The sequence below is a fragment of the Populus euphratica genome, unplaced genomic scaffold (genome assembly GCF_000495115.2).
Source record: "Populus euphratica unplaced genomic scaffold, PopEup_1.0 scaffold589.1, whole genome shotgun sequence".
NCBI classification, from domain to species: Eukaryota; Viridiplantae; Streptophyta; class Magnoliopsida; order Malpighiales; family Salicaceae; genus Populus; species Populus euphratica.
In genome coordinates this window covers 216,665-238,602 of record NW_011500089.1, presented here as the reverse complement: position 1 = coordinate 238,602, position 21,938 = coordinate 216,665, and the positions used below count along the sequence as shown (strand labels likewise).

Genomic DNA, 21,938 nt, shown 5'->3' with positions numbered 1-21,938 from the left:
GATACTTTTAATTTAAATGTTTATACTTCACTTTTTGTTATTTTTTAAATCAAAAAACATACTAAAAGGCATCGGTCATTTATTGTGCCCTTAGACATACTTCCTCGTTCTTTAAAGTAATGTAATTACTTTTTTATCCTTTTAAAAAATTTATTGATTATTGTTAAAAAAATAGTTATGCTTGTAATTATGGGCACAATAGTCTTTTTCATAAAGTGTCTTAATCATTGCAAAATTGATTGGAGATAAATTGATCTGGATACTATTTTTATTGCAGTAAAATGACCATTTCACCCTTAAAAGAAAAAAAATATCAAGCTTCCGCAAACAAGCTTTTTAGTCTTTTGAAAATAATTTATACAATTAGGTTATGATTGTAACCCCAAGGAGAAAAATAAAATGAACATGTATGGAAGGTTTTCCATCTTATCCATTTAAAAAACCAGTGAAATTGCAAAACTACATTTGGAATATGAAAAAAACTAAGATTAATTTCAAGTGTGTCTTAATCTTTTAATTATGTTTTTGTTGTTATTTTTTATTTTGGTCAGGGTTTGTACGATAATTTTATATTATTAAATATTATTTTTAAAAAAGTTATGAATACATACACTACACGCGTCACCATATGATAATCTTTACGTCCAATTGCCAAAATCCTACCTTCGTGGTGGCATTGGGAGACAAGTCATTCTTTTTCCAGTAATGTTATATATGCTTGTAGAGGAGGTTTAGTTGGGTTGTGGTGAATGTTTTTTTCTCTTTCTATTTTCTCTCTTATTTCTTAGAAATTCTTACATGACTTTCAAAAAATAATTGATTTTATTTAGTTTGTGATTTTTTATTTTCTTCTTTATATTTTCTCTTATTCCTTAGAAATTCTTACATGACTTTCAAAAAATAATTGTGTCCTCAGTTAATGATTTTATTGATTTTGACCCTTTTTTATTATTGTTTATTTGGCTTTTAATTTTTTTTGAAGTTTTTTTTATTTCTTGCCTAGCATTTTATTTAATTTGATTTCTTATTCAATTTGGTCCCTTTACTCTTGATGACTTTATTTTTGTGTTTTATATTTTTATTGATTATTGTTATTTTATGCAATATCATCCTTTCCGATTTTATTGCATTTTTTTTCTTAATCTATTTTTTAACCTCATTTTTTTTATTTCTATATTCTTATCTTTTCTTAATTTATTATTTTTTTAAAAATAATTATCCCTCAATATTTAATTTATTTATTTTTATCTAGTTATAGTCCTCATTCTTTTAATTATTTTTTTAAAATCATTTTCTTAGTTTTTTTAATCACTTTCTTGATTTTTTTTATTCAAATATCATATCATGGGTAATAGATTAATTAATTCAACCCAGATTGGCTTCATTTTTTTTTCTTGATTTTTTATGAGTTTTTTTCCTAGTTTCATCATTCTGTATGAAGTTATTTGTTATTTTATTATTTTTTATTTGGTTATTTCAAGAATAAGATGGTAAATTAATCTAAGTTAATTTGATTTTTTTTTTTATGTTTTCTATTGAACTGTAATTGTTTTTACTAGGTTGTTCTCTTAAGATTGTTTTTTCATTTCAATCTCATATTGTAGATTATGGATTCATTAACTTGACTTGATTTTTTTTTATATTTTTTATTAAATTTTTATTTTTTATGCTAAGTTTTTTTTTTAAATTATTTTTTTTATCTTAATTACATATTATAAGTTATGAGATTGTCATGTTAACTTGAGTTGAATTAGATTTTTTTTTTTGTGTCATAGTTTTTATTTAATTTTAATCTTATTTTTATTTTTATTTTTGACAAGTCATTAAATCTTGAAATTTATATATTTTTTTATTTTTTTAACAAATTATTTTAATCTCATATTATAGATATCATTTTAATAAATTTAACCCAATTTATCTTATATTATTATATCATTTGAAAAAAATTGGTCGCATTCTGGGAGTAGCGCGGACTCTTATTTGATGTTCTTAAACATTTGTGTAAAAACCATTAGAACGAGGACTGAGGGAATGGACGGGTAACAAGATTGATTGTCAGTATACTTCTGGATCGTTCCAATTAATTACACTCTTAATTTTTAAATAATTAAAGTCAATGATCTTTTCAGCTTCCGAAGAATCAACAGTAAATCATGAAAAGACGAGAGAGTATAAGAATCCTATGCTTTTCCCATAATTGCACTACAAAAGCGAGGACCCCAAATCCGGACTTACCACGTGGCACAAATCGAACGTCATATTACTCGTCGTGGCAATTTATGATCCAATGATCGGATGGACCCACATCTAAAGCTTCAATGTACTGAATCAGTATTTTTTTTCTAGTTTTAAGCCACTGTTGCTGATGTGAAAAACAAAGTGGTGGCAAAATGTGATTGGTGGGGCCTCTAATCTTAAAAGTTTTGCTTCCTTTTGACTTTCTTTATGTACACGAATCAAACGGTTCCCCGTTATTTATGCTATGGAGTTTCACGTACTGGAACAGCCCACTAAATTTGTTAATTAATTAATTTAGTTTTTTGAAGTAATGAAAAGTTATTATTGCAGGATGTTGAAATAGTTGAATTTTAAGGGCTTCCTTTTGACGTTCTTTTGAAAATTTCGTAACTTTATTATTCTGGCATTGAAAGAAAATCAAGAATACGTTTTTCTTTGTGGTGTTAAATCATAAATTCTGTAAATTAGGGGCTTGGGTCTAATATATTGGAGGAGGAGCATTTTCGTTAGTAGAAGCAAGAACACGATAAGAGGTGATTTTGTTTTGAAAATTAAATAAACTGATTTTATATTTTAAAAATATTTTTTAAAAATTTTAAATTTTAAATTTTATTTTATTTATTTTAAATTATTTTATTTATTTTTTTAAATTATTTTGATATCATAATTTTAAAAATAAAAAATATTATTAATATAATTTTAATATAAAAAATTATTTAAAAAATAATCACAACTATATTCACAGAAAAATTTACTTTAACCACGTTATTCACCGTTACAAAATATGTAAGGTAATTGAAAATTTTAAATTTATAAGGGCTGACACGGAGGATTCAAAAATTAAAACATCTAAACATAATTCATAAAAAAAATCCTATTAGTTATATAACGACAAAATCCTATTAGTTATATATAGGTTCTTTGAGTTCTTGTCTCTTTTTACTTCGCCCAGGCTCCCATGTTTAGTATTACGATAATTATTAATTTTTAAAGTTTTTTATTTAAAAATATATTTATAATATCAATATATTAAAGTGATATAAAAATATTAAAGAAATTAATTTTAAGTAAATAAAAAATAAAATTTATTATATTTAAAAAAATATTATTTAAAATATAAAAATAAACCTCCTATTAGCTGTCCACTCCTTCTATCCAATTTACTCTTAATTCTTAACATGTCTGCATTGTATATATTGCCAAAAACCAAAGGTGATTTGGACAGTAATTAGATCAAAGGACTGATAAATGAAAAAAACAAGGATAGCAATTTAATTGAAATTCATTCAGTATTAATTCAAACGAACATGAATGAATGGATTTTTTTATAGTTATATTATCCAATAAGGGGTTTTTTAATGAATTAAAAGGGTTTTTTAATGAATTAAAAGGGTTTTTTAAATTATTTTTTTTATTTTAAATTAAAAATTATTTTAATTTACTGATATTAAAAATAATTTTAAAAAAATAAAAATTATTATTCAATATATTTTAAAATAAAAATTATTTTAAAAAATTACTACATAACCTTTAAAATATAAATAATATATAAACAATACCAACCTAGATGCATAGTATCAGGTGCATACATGTAGAGGATTCAAAGAGTATTTAAAAATATGATAGTGATTATATTTAAAGTGAATTTTATTTTAAAATATATTAAAATAATTTTATTTTAAAATTATTTTTAATAATAATATATCAAAATAAATTAAAAATATTAAAAATATATTAATTTATAAAATAATTTTTTTAAAAAAATTACTTTCTAATTGCAGTGCCAAACACTGCGGTAGAGTGCGTGTGTGTATATATATATATATATATATATATAACATTTCATATATATAAAAATAAAAGGTAGTCTCCATTGAGAAAAAAAGGTAAAAACTCCAATTTGCTGTTAGAAAAGCCAAACAAGACCTTGGCTGCAATCACTCTCTTTTACAATGTCTCTGACGCAGTGAGATAGAGAGGCCCAGTCTGTCTGTCTCAGAGAGAAAGAGGTTCTATTATACCTGTGAGCTAACAGCTCATTCACCGTCTCTCCTGCTTCTTTCTCCTCTCTGGTTCTTTCCATAAGCTCATTTGTCTGTTTATGGGGCATTGAACCCTCAATCACACCACTCTCTTTCTTCACTCTTTACTCCTCACCACTTTCAGGGCATCATCAGTCCCTTCATTGTCTTCTCCAATGCCATTACCTCAAGGCGCCATCACCTTCATCATTAACACTTCCTCTAACTTATGCTGCAATTGTGCCGACTAAACCAGTACTCAAAGTGAAAAGAGAATCCCAAAAGCCATAAAAAAGAGACAAACAAACCTCATGGATTACTTCTCTTGCTGCTTCCCCACTCTCATTTCCAGCTGTGTTCTTCTTCTTCTTGTGAGTTATAAAGGTAATGATCCCACAAAAAATGCACTCTCCATTGTTATTTTCCAGTCCCTCCCTCACATTTATATTCTAATTAACTAAGACACAGCCCTTTACTAGGCTCATTTTGTGGTCAAGTACTCATTTCTTTGTTAGGCTTAAAGAGTTTTTGAATTTTAACTTCATTTTGCTGAAAAGTCCCAATCTTTTCACCTTACCCAATCTCAACAACGTTTTCTATGGGCTCATGTTTGTATCTAGTTACTAATTCACATTCTGATCCTATTTTCTCATCAAGTCACCATTTTTTTCTTCTAAGAACAACCTAAAAGAATGCCGGAGGAATTCTTGCTATTTTCCGGCATTCTTGCTATTTTCTGGATTTTCCTTCATGGGTTTTGCATTTCGTGCTTCTGTTTGTTATCACTGTCCAATCATGTCTTAAAATTTTTAATTTTGTTTTAGTTATAAATTAATCCTTTTGTTTTTGTTTCTAGGTCGTTTAATATAAAAAATAAATCTTAAAAAATAAAATAAAATATTGTTTTAATATTTTTCCAACCAATAAACACTACCATTATCACATTCTCAAAGAGACCTCCATGTTTTTATAGGTTGTGTATTAGCTGCTACGTTCACATTTGTAAACAAATGTGAGCACACAGTTTGGCCTGGAATTCTTGCCAATGCGGGCAGTCCTAGACTTGACAGCACAGGATTTGAGCTTCCACAAGACGCTTCTCGTTCTTTTATAGCCCCATCTGGCTGGTCTGGTCGTTTTTGGGCCCGAACCGGCTGTAATTTCGACGAATCCGGAGCCGGGTTGTGCTCAACAGGTGACTGTGGGTCGGGTCAAGTTGAATGTAACGGATTTGGAGCTGCTCCACCTGCTACATTAGCAGAGTTCACACTCGGGTCGGGTGGGCAGGATTTTTACGATGTTAGTCTTGTAGATGGGTACAATTTGCCCATGGTTGTGGAAGGTAGTGGGGGGTCGGGCATGTGCGCTTCAACGGGCTGTATATCGGATCTAAACATACAGTGTCCACAAGAACTGAGGGTTGGTGAAGGCGACGCGTGTAAGAGCGCGTGTGAAGCTTTTGGGAGCCCGGAGTACTGTTGTAGTGGCGCGTTCAACACACCCGCCACTTGCAAACCATCTGTTTATTCAGAGATGTTCAAGGCTGTTTGTCCTAAATCTTACAGTTATGCTTATGATGATGCAACTAGCACTTTTACTTGTAGCGGAGCTGATTATACAGTGACCTTTTGCCCTTCATCTCCGAGGTAAGGAAATGTCTCTCTTGGGTTAGTGTTGTCTTTATAATTTTGGGTTTTTTTTTCCTGGTGAATCTTCCACTTGTTTGAAGTCATCTCCGAGGTAAGGAAATGTCTCTCTTTGGTTAGTATTGCCTTTATAATTTTGGGTTTTCGTTTTTTTTTTTTTCTGGTGAATCTTCCACTTGTTTGAAATTTTTCTTTGTTTGATTAATATAGAATTGATGCTTATTTTTTTGTCTCGTTGGAAGTTTGTTCTTTCTTACATGGATGTTGTCTAAAGATAAAGGTAGCCTAGCGGCTAGCATCTTTCTTTTGCGAGGAGGACCAGGGACAGCCGGGGCTACTTGCAGTGGTTGATCCTAGCCATATGTATGAACTAAAGCATCGGACACTCGGCTAGGATCTTCGTCCACTGCATGCAGCCGCGAGTGTCTTTGGTAAATCCCTCCTTTGCGTGCTTTAACAATGATCTGGGTGAAATCACAATGATATTATCCACACATGGGAATATCGAGTATCGTGGGCTGCCTTGTTCTGGTTTAGTGTTTGTGGAAAGCAAAATTATGGTTTTAGTTGTGTGTGACGGCTATTGTAGTAGTTTTTTCCATTTTTTTGATGGTGATTATGTTTAATTTCACCTTCTGTTCGTGTGGAGGTAGATGGAGGCAAATTAGCAACGACAAAGATCCTCTTTTGAATGATTAATTTATTTCATTTGTTAATTGTGTTAGTGCTCGAGGATTAATTGAGGTTGCAATCAAAGTTGTCATTTATATTATACCAGAGAATCTGACCCGACCCGTAATGATTATTCCTGTTACGGTATTTTGTAATTGATGGTTTTTTTTGACATGTGGTGTTAGCAGTCAGAAATCATCAAGCTACTCAACGCCAACGACAGAAGGAGCAACAACATCACAGGGGTCTGGCACAGGATCCGGGCTGGAATACACGGGCTCTGGTTCAGGCATTGATTCTGGGGCTGGATCTGGGACTGGATCCGGAGGAGAAACCATGCTAGCAGATGGGTCATGGTTAGCTGGTTTGGCCATGGGAGATTCGTACAAGACAGCTTCTCCTGCTGCTCTACAATCAGCAATAATGGCTTTTACGACTCTTGTCCTTACTTTTGCCCTTCTTCACTCGTAGCACTAGGACCTTTCTCTTTGTTTAATGGCTCCTGCTCTTGAATGTGATGAATTTTCATTACAGATTTGCAGCCTTGATGGATTCTTGGATTTTGCCTTTGTTAGGAAAAGCTGACAGATTCTCTTTTGCCTTTGTTAGGAAAAGCTGACAGATTCGCTTATCCAGATTGTAAACCACCCACTCCAAGATTCTCTTCCACTTGAATTTTAAATGTTAAATACGTAGAAAGTGTTCGTTTTCTCTGTGTTATTTCAGGATTATTAGGGTTCTCTTTGCTTTCACAGGTCTAAGCCTTTTTGGCGAGAGTTAACGCAACCAAGCACAGATCAAGGACAAGGCCTTGATCTGTGCTTGCATTTTTTTTTTTGGGCTTTTCACATCGTGTCCAGTTGATTGTAAAGAAAGAAAGAATTTAGGAATAAATTGAGAGTGATTTGTGTAATGTGAATGTGAATGTGAATAGGTTTGCTGGCAGGTGTTTTTTTTTAAATAATTTGAAAATATATAAAGAAATAATTTTTAGTAAAGAAAAAAAATGTTTTTAAAATAAAAAAACAGACGGGATGGGATCCCTTTGCGGGGAATGCAAGTCTCTAGCTCATTTCTTGTCCTTGTTTGTCATGGAAATGGATTTCCTGGAAGCTTATCGCGTCGTGTTAATTAGCACATAATGAGCCTCCCTCTTTCATGAAGAGCCAATCATCAATAATGGTTACAGGGGCTAATTATACAATAAAAACAAATAACACACCAGTTAATGAAGAGAAATTGCTACTCCGGGCTAATTATACAATAAAAACAAATAACACCCACCAGTTAATGAAGAGAAATTACTACTCCACAAGTTCAAGATCACAATCTCATTTTGCAAAATCAACAGAAAGCAATCATCAATCTCGCGAATAAATCTTGTGTGTTGAAAGGACTCCATCATGTTTCTTCTGGGCCCTACCACTACTGATTGTCATCATATTTGCTGGCCCTTCATGTTACCCGGAGAAGTTTTTCAACAAAGCTTTGAATTATTTGCAGTCATTAGAAAGCTCAAGATAATATAAAGTCAGCAGCAGGAGTTAAAAATTTCAACTTGCACTCTTAAGCGGCCACAAGAAACAAGAAAGTCAATTGTTCTTGAAGAACTTTAATGGGAAACCCTAGTCTGCTAAAGGCTTGAAAGTGGGCTACGATAGAAGGCTGTTGAAGAGGCGGAAAAGTGTGGCACAAGCCGCCTGCTAGAGGTCCATTACAGGATATACCATGCTTTTAATTTATTATTGTTGGTCGAACAGCTTTAAAGAGGCACCATCAACCCACTGCAAAAATTACAAAAAGAAAAAGGGAAGGAAAGAAACCTCTCCTGATCTTCTTGCTGAAGATTATTGACAGGTGAGAAATGTTTCCATCCATTCTTTAGTTATCTACCGTTACTTCAAGTGTTTTTTGTAACGATTTGATATTCTTTGATCACTCTTATCAACGAGACGATGGTGATGTATTAACAAAAAACTTCCCAATCTTAACTCCTTAGATTCGCATTCGAAATAATATTAGCAGAACAGTTCCACTGGCCACTTGAACTACAGCTTGTGTAAGAATCTGTAATGACATTGGGCTCATAAAATCTAAGTTCCCCGTTAAAGGGACCAAGTACGCCCAACCTTAAGCCCAACCTTTGAACTTCTACCATGGCCTTTTCATAAAGAAACAAAAGTCAACAATATTTAACTCTTGTCAATACATAAATTACTGTACTCGGAAGCCCAACATTGCTAGAAATTCCAAGTTCAGCGCAGCACAAAGCCATAGGCCATTGCAATGATATTTAACTAGTCAAAAATTTCTGACAGTCTACCTTGGTTGTTCGGTTGTTCCTAGTATGGTGATAAAGATTATAGGAATGGTGTTGGTCACAACTGAATGTTAAAATGCTTCGTTTCATCACTTTGACTGAGTGACAGTGTTGAATTTGTAGTTCTGTTGCCATATTGCACCATTATTTTGTATTCACCTAAGAAGCCAAAGAAGCTGTATGATCCTTGATCATCTGTGCGGCCCTTTCCTTGCCCGGTTTCCCATTCTCTTAGGAGCTTGTCAACTGTATCACCGGCCGGGAGGTTTTGAAGATTATAATCTGTAAGGCACATTTGGTAGCACCCCCCATTGGGATGGATTGCAGTCCAAAGCATGATCCCATCCACTGCAGGATGCGAGAAGCCTTCTCTTAACACCTGCTCTAGATAAATAGCCTGCAGAGTTGACACCATAAGGAAATGTTAGGATACGAATATTCATTTTAGATTCTTTATTAACTGAGAATAAATGATGAATACCCTAGTGCACCTGAGTTTCTTTATCAAATTTATTGCTGATATCAACTTCTGTAAGCCAAATGGGAAGCTTAAGGGTAGCCAGTTTATCTAGAATAGCCCTCATTAGAGGAAGATTTGGCTTAGAAAAGTGACTCTCTAGGCCAATTCCATTCATTGATGATCCTCCGCGTTCAAGTTCTCTTATCTTATCAATGTAGGTATCTACAGTTGTATTCACATCAGTGCAAGTCTCCACAACATTAAATTCATTCAAAAACAATGATGCTAAGGGGTCTGCTTCGTGTGCTGTCTTATAGAAATGTAAAGTGGCATCCGGACCAAGCCTTTCTTCATAGAAATCAAAATGTAGCATTTCATTGCTAACATCCCAATGTATAAACTCTTCTTTGTACTTGCTCATTAGGCTTTGAATCCGGGAGCTGACTGCTGATTTTAGGGCAGGACCTGTGAGATCACGAACCCATGCTGGATTGTACTTGGGGTCTTCCCAGAAAATATTGTGGCCTCTAGCAACTATTTGGTTGGCTAGAACGAATTCCAACATTTGATCTGGTATGGTGTAATTGACCTTCCCTTGTTCGGGTTCCGTCGCATACCACTTGAGTTCATTTTCAAATACTGCTGCATTGAATCTCTCAACAAACCAATTCTGAAACAATCAGAGCAATTTTCTTAGTCAGCCTTGTCGCCAGAAATTAGTACTCTTTCCTATTTATTTAATTTACAATCTTCTGTAAGACTATTACTTGTACTGAACTTGCCTGATAGGGTAAATTTCCAAGAATTGTTCTTGCTATTGCTGATCCAAATGGGAAATCTTTTGAGATTTGATCTATTGTAATGGATGCTCCTTGCAACCTATCTCCATGACTATCTGACACATGTATTGTCACGGGACGCTTTCTTTCCTGGTGAAGGAAATATATAAGAGACCGAGCTGCTTCTTTCAGTTGAAACTATTTCTTAGATCTGGCAATACTAGGCCTAGAAAAACAGACACTATCAGCCCATGAAAACACAAGGTGTTAACAGTGCTTACAGTGTTAATTATGTATTGCTGATTTGTTCTCCATTGCTGCTCAGTAAACGGCTGTACTGAAGCACTTGCAATTGCGACATCGATACTTTTGTCAGCTGTGCCCTGCATGAACAATTCAAAAACAGAAAATAATTTCATCAACATATAGACATTATACAATTTGTTTAATATTAGGACAACCCAACATTGATAGGTCCAGACAATGAACAAGTAATAGAAGAAGCTTTTAATCATAAACAAGTTAACCTGAAAATATAGTATTGATACACTTGAAGGTGAATCAAGAATGAATCCTCCCTTGAGAAACGACCAGCATCCACTCTTGGCCAAAACAGTCCCAACGCAATCATTTGTGGAATTATTATTTGTCATTAGGCTTGCAGTTACTAGAGTTGAATCTGCACCCTGTATCTTGACCCAAACTGCATCACACCAAAAACTACACTGGCCTCAGGGAACATCTATCAATTATAGAGCTCATAACAATGATTTATATCAAGCCGTTACCAAAACATTCATGCCAGGAAAATGGTTCCTAATAGCTTAATTATGGAGTTCATAACATTCGTTTTTGCACAATGGCTTGCTGAGTTGAACCTGGCCCTTTGATTGTGCAACAAAAAATCAAGGCTATAGTTTTATAGGAGATGGAACATTAAAGCAAAGAAGAAACGATCGCTCAACTGGAAAAACAATACATAGTGTTTTGAGCTAGATTTTGCAATATCAAAGCTGGTGTATAAGAGCCATCTGAAGAAGTACTAATTCTGTGCTGGGTAAGTGGTGCTTGATCTTTGAATATCCCTCCATTATATAGTGGCTTCTCTGGCACTGATTTACACTGCCAACAAAACATCCATAGCCATGGAAAGGTAATGTAAATTTGAAGAGGAGAATTTATCAATGATCTCCTAAATCATACCAGTTTACCTCAGTGTAGGCTGTGAAGTCATACAAAGGTCCATCTGCATTAACCACACACAAAAAAGAAAAGGAAAAAATAGTGATTATAGGTCAAACAAACTTGAATTTAAAAACCCAGAAGCAATGCAAGAAATTGAGAAAGCACCGTAAGAAAAAGCCAAGAAAGGGATCAAGAAAACTGAGAAGCCCAAGATAGGAGCCTTGTGCATGCTCTTCTTGCTTAGAAAAGCCATGAACAGCATGAATGGAATGGATTGTAATTTATATAGATAAATGTTTTTATGAGGGACTGGAATGGAGGCTACAACTTACAAGAGTGAATGCCACTTAAATTTGAGGTGGTTCACAAGGGTACAGTGCTACCTTGTCTTTCATAAGCCTATCGTTGCCCTTGTTCACATGTTATTTGAGATGCTTATGTGAAGACATGCCATCCATCAATTAAAACTCAATCTTTTGTGTATGGATTCAGTATCTTTTTTGGATCTTTCTTAATTACCTGTAACCTTTGCTGAATGGTCATTTTTAATTATCATCTGTGGCCGAGAGTCGAGTCCCTAGCTACGTACGTAGGGTGGATGTTTATTATTCCATTATTATCTGGCTTTATTGATCCTTGCCTAATCAATAGTCTCCCCCTTTGCTCTGATGGAAATCCCAGCAACTGTGAGTGTTAAAGGATCATCATCACCTAACTAGTGAAGCCGATCCTGCTATAATTTAGTGGCACGATCCATGTTCCGTTGCTTTTAGTCAGTGTTTTAGGGAGTGGAGGACGGGTTGGTTTGTTCAGAAGAGTGGTTACAATTGCCGTATAATTTATGGCTTGCGAAGCTGAAGCTGGTAGAAAATTGACTGAGTTACAACTGCCGTATAATTTATGGCTTGCGAAGCTTAAGCTGGTAGAAAATTGACTGACAAAGAGGTATTGACAGTGACTTCATAGAAAGGTCCTGTACGTTTGATGAATTAAGATGGTGCATGCTTTGACTTCAAGCTGCCGTTCCCTGTATGCGTTGCAGTCTAAAAAGTGGGAGAGCTTTCATGGCTTCAACTGGCACGCCTTCATGATGCAGCATACCATGGAGATCCACACATGTCCTACAAAGGTCCCTTATTTTCCTTGTCCAATGTCAGCAAGACAAAATTATTCACAGCACGGGGAGAAAATGGTGCGCTGTGGTCACGAGGGGAGCTAGGATTCAAAGATAGGGGCGGCAGAGAGAGACTCTTGAGAAATATGAGGGCAGCTGTCTAAAACTAAGGAGTAAATTTGAAATGCAAAAACTAAAAGGTCTAAAATGATTTTTTAAAAAACATTGAAGAGGGCAATTACCCGCCTTCTCTTCCACGTAACTAGGTCTTTGCTGGTCAAACTGAGAGGTTTTTTTTCTTAAAAAAAGGATTACCTACAAAGGTTTTTAATGAGTTTTATATTCTTTATGTAGTATTTAAATTGCAATAATACATGAATAAATCACCTATATAAGAATGGACCGAAGCCACTCCTATGCTCAATAATACATGAATAAATCACCTATATAAGTATGGACCGAAGTCACTTCTATGAGATATTAATAAAATTTTAGAGTATTTATAAACAACTAAAAGATCATTCATAAACAATTAAGAGCACACATGGCCTCTTAAGCACAAAACTGAATCAAACAATAAGAAATTATGGAGATTTAATGTGATTGGTGAAATAACTGACTTATAATAAAAAAATTTAATTTACAAAAATAAAAAAATCACTGATAATTCTTAAAGTTAAATCTAATTCTTTATATCATTTGATTTATAGTTCAAAAGATATCAAATTATATACATTACACTCAATAGATAAAAATTTAACAAGTATATTTTTATTTTTATTTTTTTTTAAATATGCGAGGAATTGTTATAAATAACAAAGATTATTTAAATTTTTGTATCTCATATAAAAAAATAAAAACAAATAAGGACACCAATGGATTCTCTAACCTGAAGTTTTCAAAAGAAAAGTTTCAACCTTCTAAAGAGAGACAAACATGAGCATAAATGTGTTCCAGAATACCCAACTTCAATTTAAGTGTACGGATTATATATATATATATATATATATATAATCCCAAAGTGGAGGGATTACTGTATATTTTGGAATGTACTCAGAAGACATTGATTGGCAATTGTATAAATTAATTGTAAAATTATGTGTGCCTTGAGAATAAATTTGTTTGTTCATGCTAACACAAATGCTTCTTCTTTATTGGTAGCTAGTGGCTTGGCCATTAAGTTCGCACTGTGAGTTTTTTTTTTTAAAAAAAAGAAAAAAAATGATTACAGTCCTTATTATTTCGAGAGTTCTGATGACAGTTCTTGTCATCATTTTCACTGGCATATTTGCACGTGATATTTAATTAAATTAATTTTTTAAAAAATATTAAAAATATAAATTGTTTTTAGTATTATTAAATCCAATCAACAAAACTTGTGAATTCAACTCCATGTTTTAATTTCAAATTAAATCATGTGAAAAATAAATTGTTCAATTTAATAAATTTAAAAATAACTTAAATAATCAATAAAATATAATATATTTTTTAAATAAACTTTAAAATAATAATTTTTTATATATTGAAACGATATCAAATTAAATCGGCCTTAATCGCCTTGCTACATGAATTATAGATTTTAATATGTTTAATAACTTTATTGTTTTTATAATTTATTTTTGTTTAATTTTATAATAATATTAGATACTTTCAAAATCGACAATCAACTTTAAAATAATATTTATTTGAAATCATGATAACTTTATAAAAAATAAAAAATATGAATTTTATTTCTTAACCAATTTAATATTGAATAAGAATGTAATAAAAAAAATACTAGAAATATTAAAGGACCAAAAAATTAAAAACAAACATATAAAGTTTGATAAGCAAACTCACTAAACCCGTGTATTGGGTGACCCAAGTCAACATGTTAAACCCGCAAACCGGGCAATGAACTTTATTGAAATTAATAACTTATTTTTTTTAAAAATTATTATTTATTTAACTGTACGATAAAAAAAATAGATGATCACAAAATAAAGTGTTAAACCAATACTAAGATTTTTTTTAAAATCATGATAAACTCATGGAATATAAAAAAAAATTATGAAACTCAATTCTCAAGCAGCCCAATATCAAAATATGAGATAAAAATTTTTTTTTTAAAAAAATATAAAAATTACACTCGTCGTATCCGTCAACAGGCCTATGGATTTTTTAAATTTAATACCATGATTTTTTTCTAAAGCTATTTTTTTAATTATGTGATTAAAAAAAATAGACAATTACATAATTGAGTTTAATATAAAAAAAGTACCATATTAAACTTGTAAATTGAAACAATTAGGACTGCCTTGCAAAACTTACAAACTGAGTCATTGGCTCCACAAAGTTTATTAAATTAGTTTTTTAAAATTATTTTTTATTTGACCATTTTGTTTTTTAAAAATAGATCATACCATGATGCTAAGATATTTTTATAATAACTATATAAAAAATAAATTAAAATAAATTATTAATTCTAAACCCCGATAAACATATTATATAATGATTAAATTAAAAAAAAATCAATAATTAAAAGAAAAAAAAGGTCAAAATGCCAAAAAAAAAACTAACTTTATAGATTACTATTATAATTTAAAGGTATAATGGGTGTGGGGAAATTTGATTTCCCCAGAGCTTTATTTATAATTATAAATATAGGTAAGGAAAATATGAGAATAACATTGGAAATTTGTATAATATTTTTTTTTGTGGGAGACGAGGGTAAATGACTGATTTTGATGCTTGCATTTCAAAGCGGGGTTGTAATATTTTTTGTGTAAAAATTAATATTAATATTCTAAAATAAGATAGAAAAATATATAAAAATTAGTCATGATAAACCTGTAACCATGCTAATTAAAATTAAGCTAATTATATAACTTCTAGTTCAAATCATATGATTAAAATAATTCAATAAATAAATAAAGAGAATTACAAAGTTTTTTTTCTATAAAAAAATCATGATTACTTTTTAAATCCGTGACCCTAGTTATTAAACTTGAAGTATACAATCTGAAAAAATTATAAAGTTTAATTTTCAATCAATCACATATTAAATAATAAAATTAAAAAAATAATTTTAATTATACGAAAGGGTTCTAAAAATAGCAATTAAAAGAATGATGATAAAAATTAAATTTTATCTTTAATTAAATGGTGAAATTGATAAAAAAAAAATTAATTTAATAAAAGAACAATTTTTTTTTGAAAAGAATAAAGCTTAAGATAGACATTAAAAATAAAAACAATGTTGTAATTAAATGGTGAAATTGAAAAGAATAATAACTTTTACAAAAGAATTAAGAAAAAAAATTAGAAATCAAAACAACAAGGATCAAATTGAAAAACATAACACCATCAATTTGAATTAAATGATGAAATTGAAACAATTAGGATAAGGAAAAAAATTAAAAAAAAAATACTAACAACTAAGAGGACCAAACTGTAATTTTCAAGGGAGGAAAGAGAAAAAAACTCACCAATAACAAATGAGATCACCACTAAAGACACCCGTCACACCAATAAAAAAAAAACAAACAATATTTTCAAATATATCGGGAAAATGATTTTTTGGACACTTTGAGAGGGTGACACAAGCATTTTCTGTTTTTTATTTATCTAAATACAAAAGTGTCCTAAATTGACTTTTTAATTAAAAACATATTGTGAAAAACCAAAAAATCCCTTGACCTCATGCTTAATATGTTTTATTTTAAAAATATTTTTATTGTTTTGTTGTTTATTTTACTTTTTTATGACTTTTTTTATATTTAATTAAATTTTAAATTGCCTTAAATTGTGATAATAACAAAAAAAAATTGTGAAAATATAAAAATAGTTAAAAAATTTTATATCCAAGAGTAATCTAGTTATTTTATTGCAATAATTATAGAAAAATACTGATTAATTTAAAAACAACACATTAGCCATGTAAAAAAACTTCAATACTCTTGGAAACAAGTGTAAAGTTTTTCGGATAAAAGAACAAAATCATCATTATTAAGAATGCCAGTGGATCTTTAGCTACAGGCCAATTAGGTTTTGTTGATTAGAATTAATTTGTTCAAGCATAAATTTATTCAAACACAACCAAGAAGCATTAAACTTGTTGAGTGCCCATGGTATAGTAAGAGGTTTTGGTCACAAAGCCCGTCATCGCTTTAGAGCAAGTGTGGCCCATCATAAGCCCGACTATTGAACTTCTTTTCATGGACTGATCATGCTAGAATCAAAGCTCAAAACTATAGAATCAAAGCCGAAATAATTTTCTGCTCTACAAGCAAGATTGACAGTATAGGAGTTTTCTGTCAATTCAGTAAGCCACAACAAAGATTTACAGCTTATGGAAATTTTTAAAGCACAATCTGCCTAGCAGTTCCTCCTATGCTGATATTCAAAATTGACTGTTAAAATGTTTCGTTTCAAGTGACAGTGTTGATATTAGACGGGGAGTAATTCTTCATTACTCCCATTTTCATTCTGCAACTAACAGCCAACCACGTAATATAAAGTTACTTGAAGCAGAGGCAGAAAATGATGAGTCGTAGTGCTTGCTGAGAATGGATTGGCATCGGCTAGTTCTTCATCGAGAGAAATCCTTCAAAACCCAAATCTACAACTTTATTATTATTATATGCATTCACCCATCTTAATCTATTCGCAGGAGAAATTTCTCCTAGCCTTCCCTTGACTGTGAACCAAAGAAGATTTATTATTATTAGTTGAATTCACCCATATTAATATATTCAGCGGAGAAGTTTCTCCTAGCCTTCCCTTGACTTTGAACCAAAGAAGATAACCAAGCCAGAGGACCTGTAAGTTGAAGCTCAGATCTATTAACGAGGTAAGCTGCCGTCCCCCCTTGACTTTGAACCAAAGAAGATAACCAGCCCAGAGGACCTGTAAGTGGAAGCTCATATCTATAACCTGCCGTCCATTATGTCACTGACACTTGACAGGGTTTTTATTGCACACCTCACAATTCACTTTGGAAAATTACTATTTGACCATGGTTCACGAAAAAACTCAATCGCCATACAGGGGACTAAAATCCACTACAACTTCTGGCCTCCTTGGATCTGGTCCATGTAATAATAATCATGATTGATTAACATGGGAAAAAATGAAATTACAATCTTGAACAAAATTGCTTGCACACCGTCTACTTAGAATACAAATCAGACCATATTGGAAAATTCGATTGTGCAATTTACTTTTTAACCAAAAATAAATTGACCAACAGATGATGAACTTTGGATGTCATTGGGCAGAAGCCCTTCAATCCCACCATATATATTTTTTATTTTTTATCTCGCAGCTCCAAGTAATTTCATATCATTGCAGATTGGATGCCGCGAGTAATTTCATATCATTGCAGATTGGATGCTGCAGCCAATTTCTTTGATCTTCTGCTCATGTAGATCCTGTTATAAATCTTCTTTGTTCTGATTCCCAGAAGAACATCCAAACCAAACCCAATGACACATGCAATGGCCATGATGATGAAAACAAGTCTATAACAATGGGCACCAACACAAGTATTGCCACCTCCTGGTGCTGGGGTAGCTTCTGCGTCGTATAAAAATCCAGCAAGCAGACCAGAAAATAGGAAGGAGCCCAGAGGAAGATTGAGGATTAAGATGTTGTATATCAGACCAAAATACTTGAGACCAAATAGTTCGGAGGCTGTCGGGACTGAGACAGCTAAACGAACTCCGTAGCAGATACCAACGACTATCGAACCGACGTATAGCGACCCAGGCAAAGCCACAGCCATGAGGATGTAGCCAACAGCCATTAAAATCTGAGATGCTGCATTCCAAAGAGGCCTTGGTATTCCAGCTTTCCTGCAAAAACGAAAATGACCAAAAGGTCAGAATATGTCCCCGCTTTTAACTTAAAAGACCCTATTTACGTTCGATTTAACACCCGTTTAACCTTCTTTTCTCTGCACCACAGAAATTCTCAACTCCGTAGTAACATTTAACTCTCTTGACGCAGACTCATCAAGAACAGTTCAAGAGCTGTATCGTGTGTGTGTGTGGGGGGGGGGGTCTTGGATGATAAGACGCCAGAATAAATCCAAGCTCAACTGTGGCAATCGTGAAGCCGACATCACCCAAGAAGTCAAGAATTGGACCCAGCCTTGTGATGAGGAATATTACCCAAGCCACTTGCACAAAGTAAAATTTACTTGGCAATTAAGCATTGTCACGGGGTAGCAAAGGAAATAAGAATTCATATCTGGGGCAAAGCGGCATAGCAGGTTGACATCCCGAGTCATGACCCTTGTAAAGACCAGCATATTTGAACTACTCCAACGAGCTCGTTCAAATAAAGACTTCTCAGGACTAAACGGAGCTCGTTCAAATAAAGACTTCTCAGGACTCAACGAAGGCTTGATGCGTTAAGCACGATGCCAGATAAATACATGACAAAGGATTAAAGGGAGAGATCGACACCAAAAACACAAACTGTATATTTTTTCTATCAGGTTCTAAAAAGCAAGGAGTCCATGGTTGATGGTTGCCATGAGCTCTTAGCAAGGAGATTCTCCACGTAACCCTAACCTATCCCTATAAATGGACCATCCTAACAATTACATCCAAAAAATTTGACCCTTCAATGTGTCAAGGTGTCGAATTTAATTGAGTGGTCTGAAAAAACAAAAAGGAAGAGTTATAAAGATGCTCAACTAATCTCTCAAATCACCCCCCCCCCCCCCCCCCTAAATCACTTAACCATGTACTTTATCAGCGAGACAAGAATATATTTTATTAAAATGGCATGTGCTTTTAGACCTCTGGGACCTAAAAATTCGAGTGCTGAATTAGTTGGCTCACTTCTAGAATCAATCGATACGAGATTCAAGACAAGTGGGGGTTGCGCAGATCTGTATAAGAATTTTTTAAAAGTGTATTTTAGTTTAAAATATATTAAAATAATATATTCTTATTTTTAGAATCAACTTACGAACAATCCAAAAATACAACAACAATTTAACTTAAAACTAAACGAAAATCATTTAAAAAAAAAAAACGGTGGCAAACGATGCTAAGAATTGACTAGCCTAAATCTTGAGTCTAAATTTAAAAAAAAAAAACGGTGGCAAACGATTCTAAGAATTGACTAGCCTAAATCTTGAGTCTAATTCACAGCGTGCTTTCAAAATGGGGACTTTTGAATCAATTAATAAAAAATATATCCAAGAAAAGAAACAAGCAGCCGTGTTTTAGCAGGCACAGCCCATTCCAAGAAGTAAAGATATCTCATTGTTCGAAGGAAAAAGAAAAACAGAACGGAAAAGGAAAGCAACCGGGTGTGGAAAACGCAGGCACCAACGTGGTGCTTAATGCTTTTTTTAAAAAAAAGGGTAAAGCACATACCTAAAAATAAGGATTCGAATTTCTAAATTGCAAGAGGACTTATAAAAGTCAACTAATAGAGAAGTTATGGTGAGAAAATGCCAATTAACTCAACTTCTAAGAAAATAAACCAGGGATCAAGAAACTTACTTGATGTAGTACTCAGACACCGAGCCAGAAACAATCCTTCCAAAGAATCCCCAGATACTTGTCAAGGAAATGAAAAGAGAAACGTCAGCATATCCGAGAGCCAAGCCAATCTGTCCCATATTGTTCATCACAGCCAAACCTGTGCCAACCCCACAAAGGAAAGACAAGAACAGAATCCAAAAATCAACGGTCCACATTGCCTCAAAAAGTGTATGATCCTCTCCAATCACCGGCCTCCTCTTTACCTCCACAGCTGCCTTCTCCTCCTCTAAAGCGTGCGGTTGCTCCACCACTGCTGAAGCAGACTCTTCAGCGGGCTTTTCTTGAATCTCCTCCTGGGTTTTCTTTTCTATCAATAAAGGTTCTTGAATTTGCCTTTCAACATCCGCTTGGTTCTTGAACCGGTTCAAAGTCCAGCTTTTAATAAAAGCATGAACTGGAGCTGCTAATGGAGAAGCTAAAAGAACGAGCAATATAACCGAGAACGCCAATGAAATAGCATGGCTAGGATTTGGAATAAAACCGTAAGCCATTAAATAAACAGCCACAATAACAGCAACAGCGTTGAAGATATTGAAGTATTTGCTTTCTTCTTTTTCTTCCTCTATAGTAGCGGCAGGTGGGGTTTCTCGGAGGAAAACGATGGCGGTGAGACAGACAGCAAAGGGGATGACGGAAAGCATTATGAGAAACTTTGCAGGGTCATCTGCAAATAGAGCTGCACACAGGTCGGTGAATATAGCAGTGCTTAGACCAACATAGCCCTTCAAGATTCCAGAGACAGGGCCACGGTTGCGGCGGAAGTTGCGGATGCAGGTTACTAAAACCGCCGTGTTCATCCATGTAGTGCTGTTTCCTCCTAGACATAGGAAGATGCACATCTGCATTCCACATTAGAAAAATAATTATTCGGTAAGATCATAAAATCACCGAAAACTAACTATGCACCAAATCCCGGCAGAATCCTGAGCTACAGTTAAATCTTAACAACAAACATGGTTACTGAGACTATAAAATTGGTAAGATTTACCTGCCAATAAGGGAGAGGTTGAATTCTCCCACTAACAACAAGCCATTGAGTACCATAACCAATAAGACCTTCAATTGAACCAATAAGAAGAATAACAGGAGTAGGCAAACGATCAGAAGCAAGACCAGCAAGCAAACCAAAGGCCTTGCCAACATCTTTAGCAACAGATAAATTGTTGAGTTCAAGTTGGGTCAAGTTCATTAGAGATTTAAGCGCATCAGAATAGTTTGAGAAGGTGTAGTTGTTGCCTGAAATAGCTTGGACCCAAACGGCAGTCACAAAGCCTAGCCATTTTGTAGCTGAGAAAGAAATTGAAGAGGTTTGATGAAAACCCATCAATCCAATCTAAATCTTAACCTGTCTACCAGCCTTAGATACCTCAAAAGAAATTGATTGGCAGAAAGAAAGAAAGAACCTAAAGTGCTTGCTTTGAAGCTCGGGCACACAGGGGCATGTATATATAAGGAGGATTTTTTTCTTTGACGACCGTAGTTCTTAAAGGACACGGACGGTGGAACTTGTTCTAATACATGTCATATGACATCATGGATGGCTGTCTTGTCCGGTGGGGGTGGGATAATAGTTAAAAGACTTCGTGAATTTTTTTTTAGCCGTGCGTGGTTTTTTAACCGTTAATATATTCTAATCTTTATTTTTTGTGTTTTTAAATACGTTTTTTTTTTTTGGGGGGGGGGGGGGATTTTACTGGTCTGTGAATCGGGACGGCCATGGTTTGGAGTTTCGCAGGAAAACAGCTTCTTTGATTAGGCAATTGTGCACAACGGTTAGGGCTATGGATTCTTCTGTGAATATTGGTGGATCTTCTTCTTAAGACTGAGAATGTTAGAACAGAGTTAGGATTCTGATTCCCATTTTAATGAGGATTTGTGTTTTAATTTTACTTGGGAATTTGTAGCAGAGGTTTGATAAGGATGGGATAAGTTTTATTTTATCTCTACAGTGTAATTTAG

At 33.4% G+C, this 21,938-nt stretch overlaps 3 protein-coding genes and 1 long non-coding RNA gene across 8 annotated transcripts; 1 reads left to right on the top strand and 3 right to left on the bottom strand.

Moving 5' to 3' along the window:
- Nucleotides 1–4,201: 4,201 nt before the first annotated feature.
- On the top strand, nucleotides 4,202–7,172 carry LOC105109091 (thaumatin-like protein 1b). 2 transcript variants are annotated; one of them, XM_011003685.1, is made up of 3 exons: nucleotides 4,202–4,643; nucleotides 5,233–5,905; nucleotides 6,763–7,172. In XM_011003685.1, exons 1-3 carry the CDS (start codon nucleotides 4,571–4,573, stop codon nucleotides 7,046–7,048), a joined length of 1,032 nt encoding a protein of 343 aa, XP_011001987.1. In that variant the 5' UTR covers nucleotides 4,202–4,570; the 3' UTR covers nucleotides 7,049–7,172. The 2 variants fall into 2 exon arrangements, with proteins under 2 accessions (XP_011001987.1, XP_011001989.1); XM_011003687.1 differs by having other exon boundaries at nucleotides 4,203–4,643; nucleotides 6,766–7,172.
- LOC105109092 (uncharacterized) lies at nucleotides 7,027–7,518 on the bottom strand. The gene is made up of 2 exons (XR_839167.1): nucleotides 7,178–7,518; nucleotides 7,027–7,143 (listed from the first exon to the last, which is right to left on the bottom strand). It is a non-coding gene; the product is annotated as an uncharacterized LOC105109092 (long non-coding RNA).
- A 1,023-nt stretch (nucleotides 7,519–8,541) lies between these two features.
- On the bottom strand, nucleotides 8,542–12,067 carry LOC105109089 (endo-1,4-beta-xylanase F1-like). 4 transcript variants are annotated; one of them, XM_011003682.1, is made up of 9 exons: nucleotides 11,654–12,067; nucleotides 11,487–11,577; nucleotides 11,348–11,382; nucleotides 11,102–11,258; nucleotides 10,664–10,839; nucleotides 10,418–10,519; nucleotides 10,140–10,286; nucleotides 9,389–10,027; nucleotides 8,542–9,294 (listed from the first exon to the last, which is right to left on the bottom strand). In XM_011003682.1, exons 2-9 carry the CDS (start codon nucleotides 11,572–11,574, stop codon nucleotides 8,956–8,958), a joined length of 1,683 nt encoding a protein of 560 aa, XP_011001984.1. In that variant the 5' UTR covers nucleotides 11,575–11,577; nucleotides 11,654–12,067; the 3' UTR covers nucleotides 8,542–8,955. The 4 variants fall into 4 exon arrangements, with proteins under 4 accessions (XP_011001984.1, XP_011001985.1, XP_011001983.1 ...); XM_011003683.1 differs by lacking the exon at nucleotides 11,654–12,067 and having other exon boundaries at nucleotides 11,340–11,382; nucleotides 11,487–11,647; XM_011003681.1 differs by lacking the exon at nucleotides 11,654–12,067 and having other exon boundaries at nucleotides 11,487–11,647.
- Nucleotides 12,068–17,505: 5,438 nt separating this feature from the next.
- LOC105109088 (probable transporter mch1) lies at nucleotides 17,506–21,454 on the bottom strand. The gene is made up of 4 exons (XM_011003680.1): nucleotides 20,968–21,454; nucleotides 19,938–20,818; nucleotides 17,786–18,269; nucleotides 17,506–17,751 (listed from the first exon to the last, which is right to left on the bottom strand). The coding sequence occupies exons 1-3, from the start codon at nucleotides 21,301–21,303 to the stop codon at nucleotides 17,792–17,794; spliced, it is 1,695 nt and encodes a 564-aa protein (XP_011001982.1). The 5' UTR covers nucleotides 21,304–21,454; the 3' UTR covers nucleotides 17,506–17,751; nucleotides 17,786–17,791.
- Between the last annotated feature and the right edge of the window lie 484 nt (nucleotides 21,455–21,938).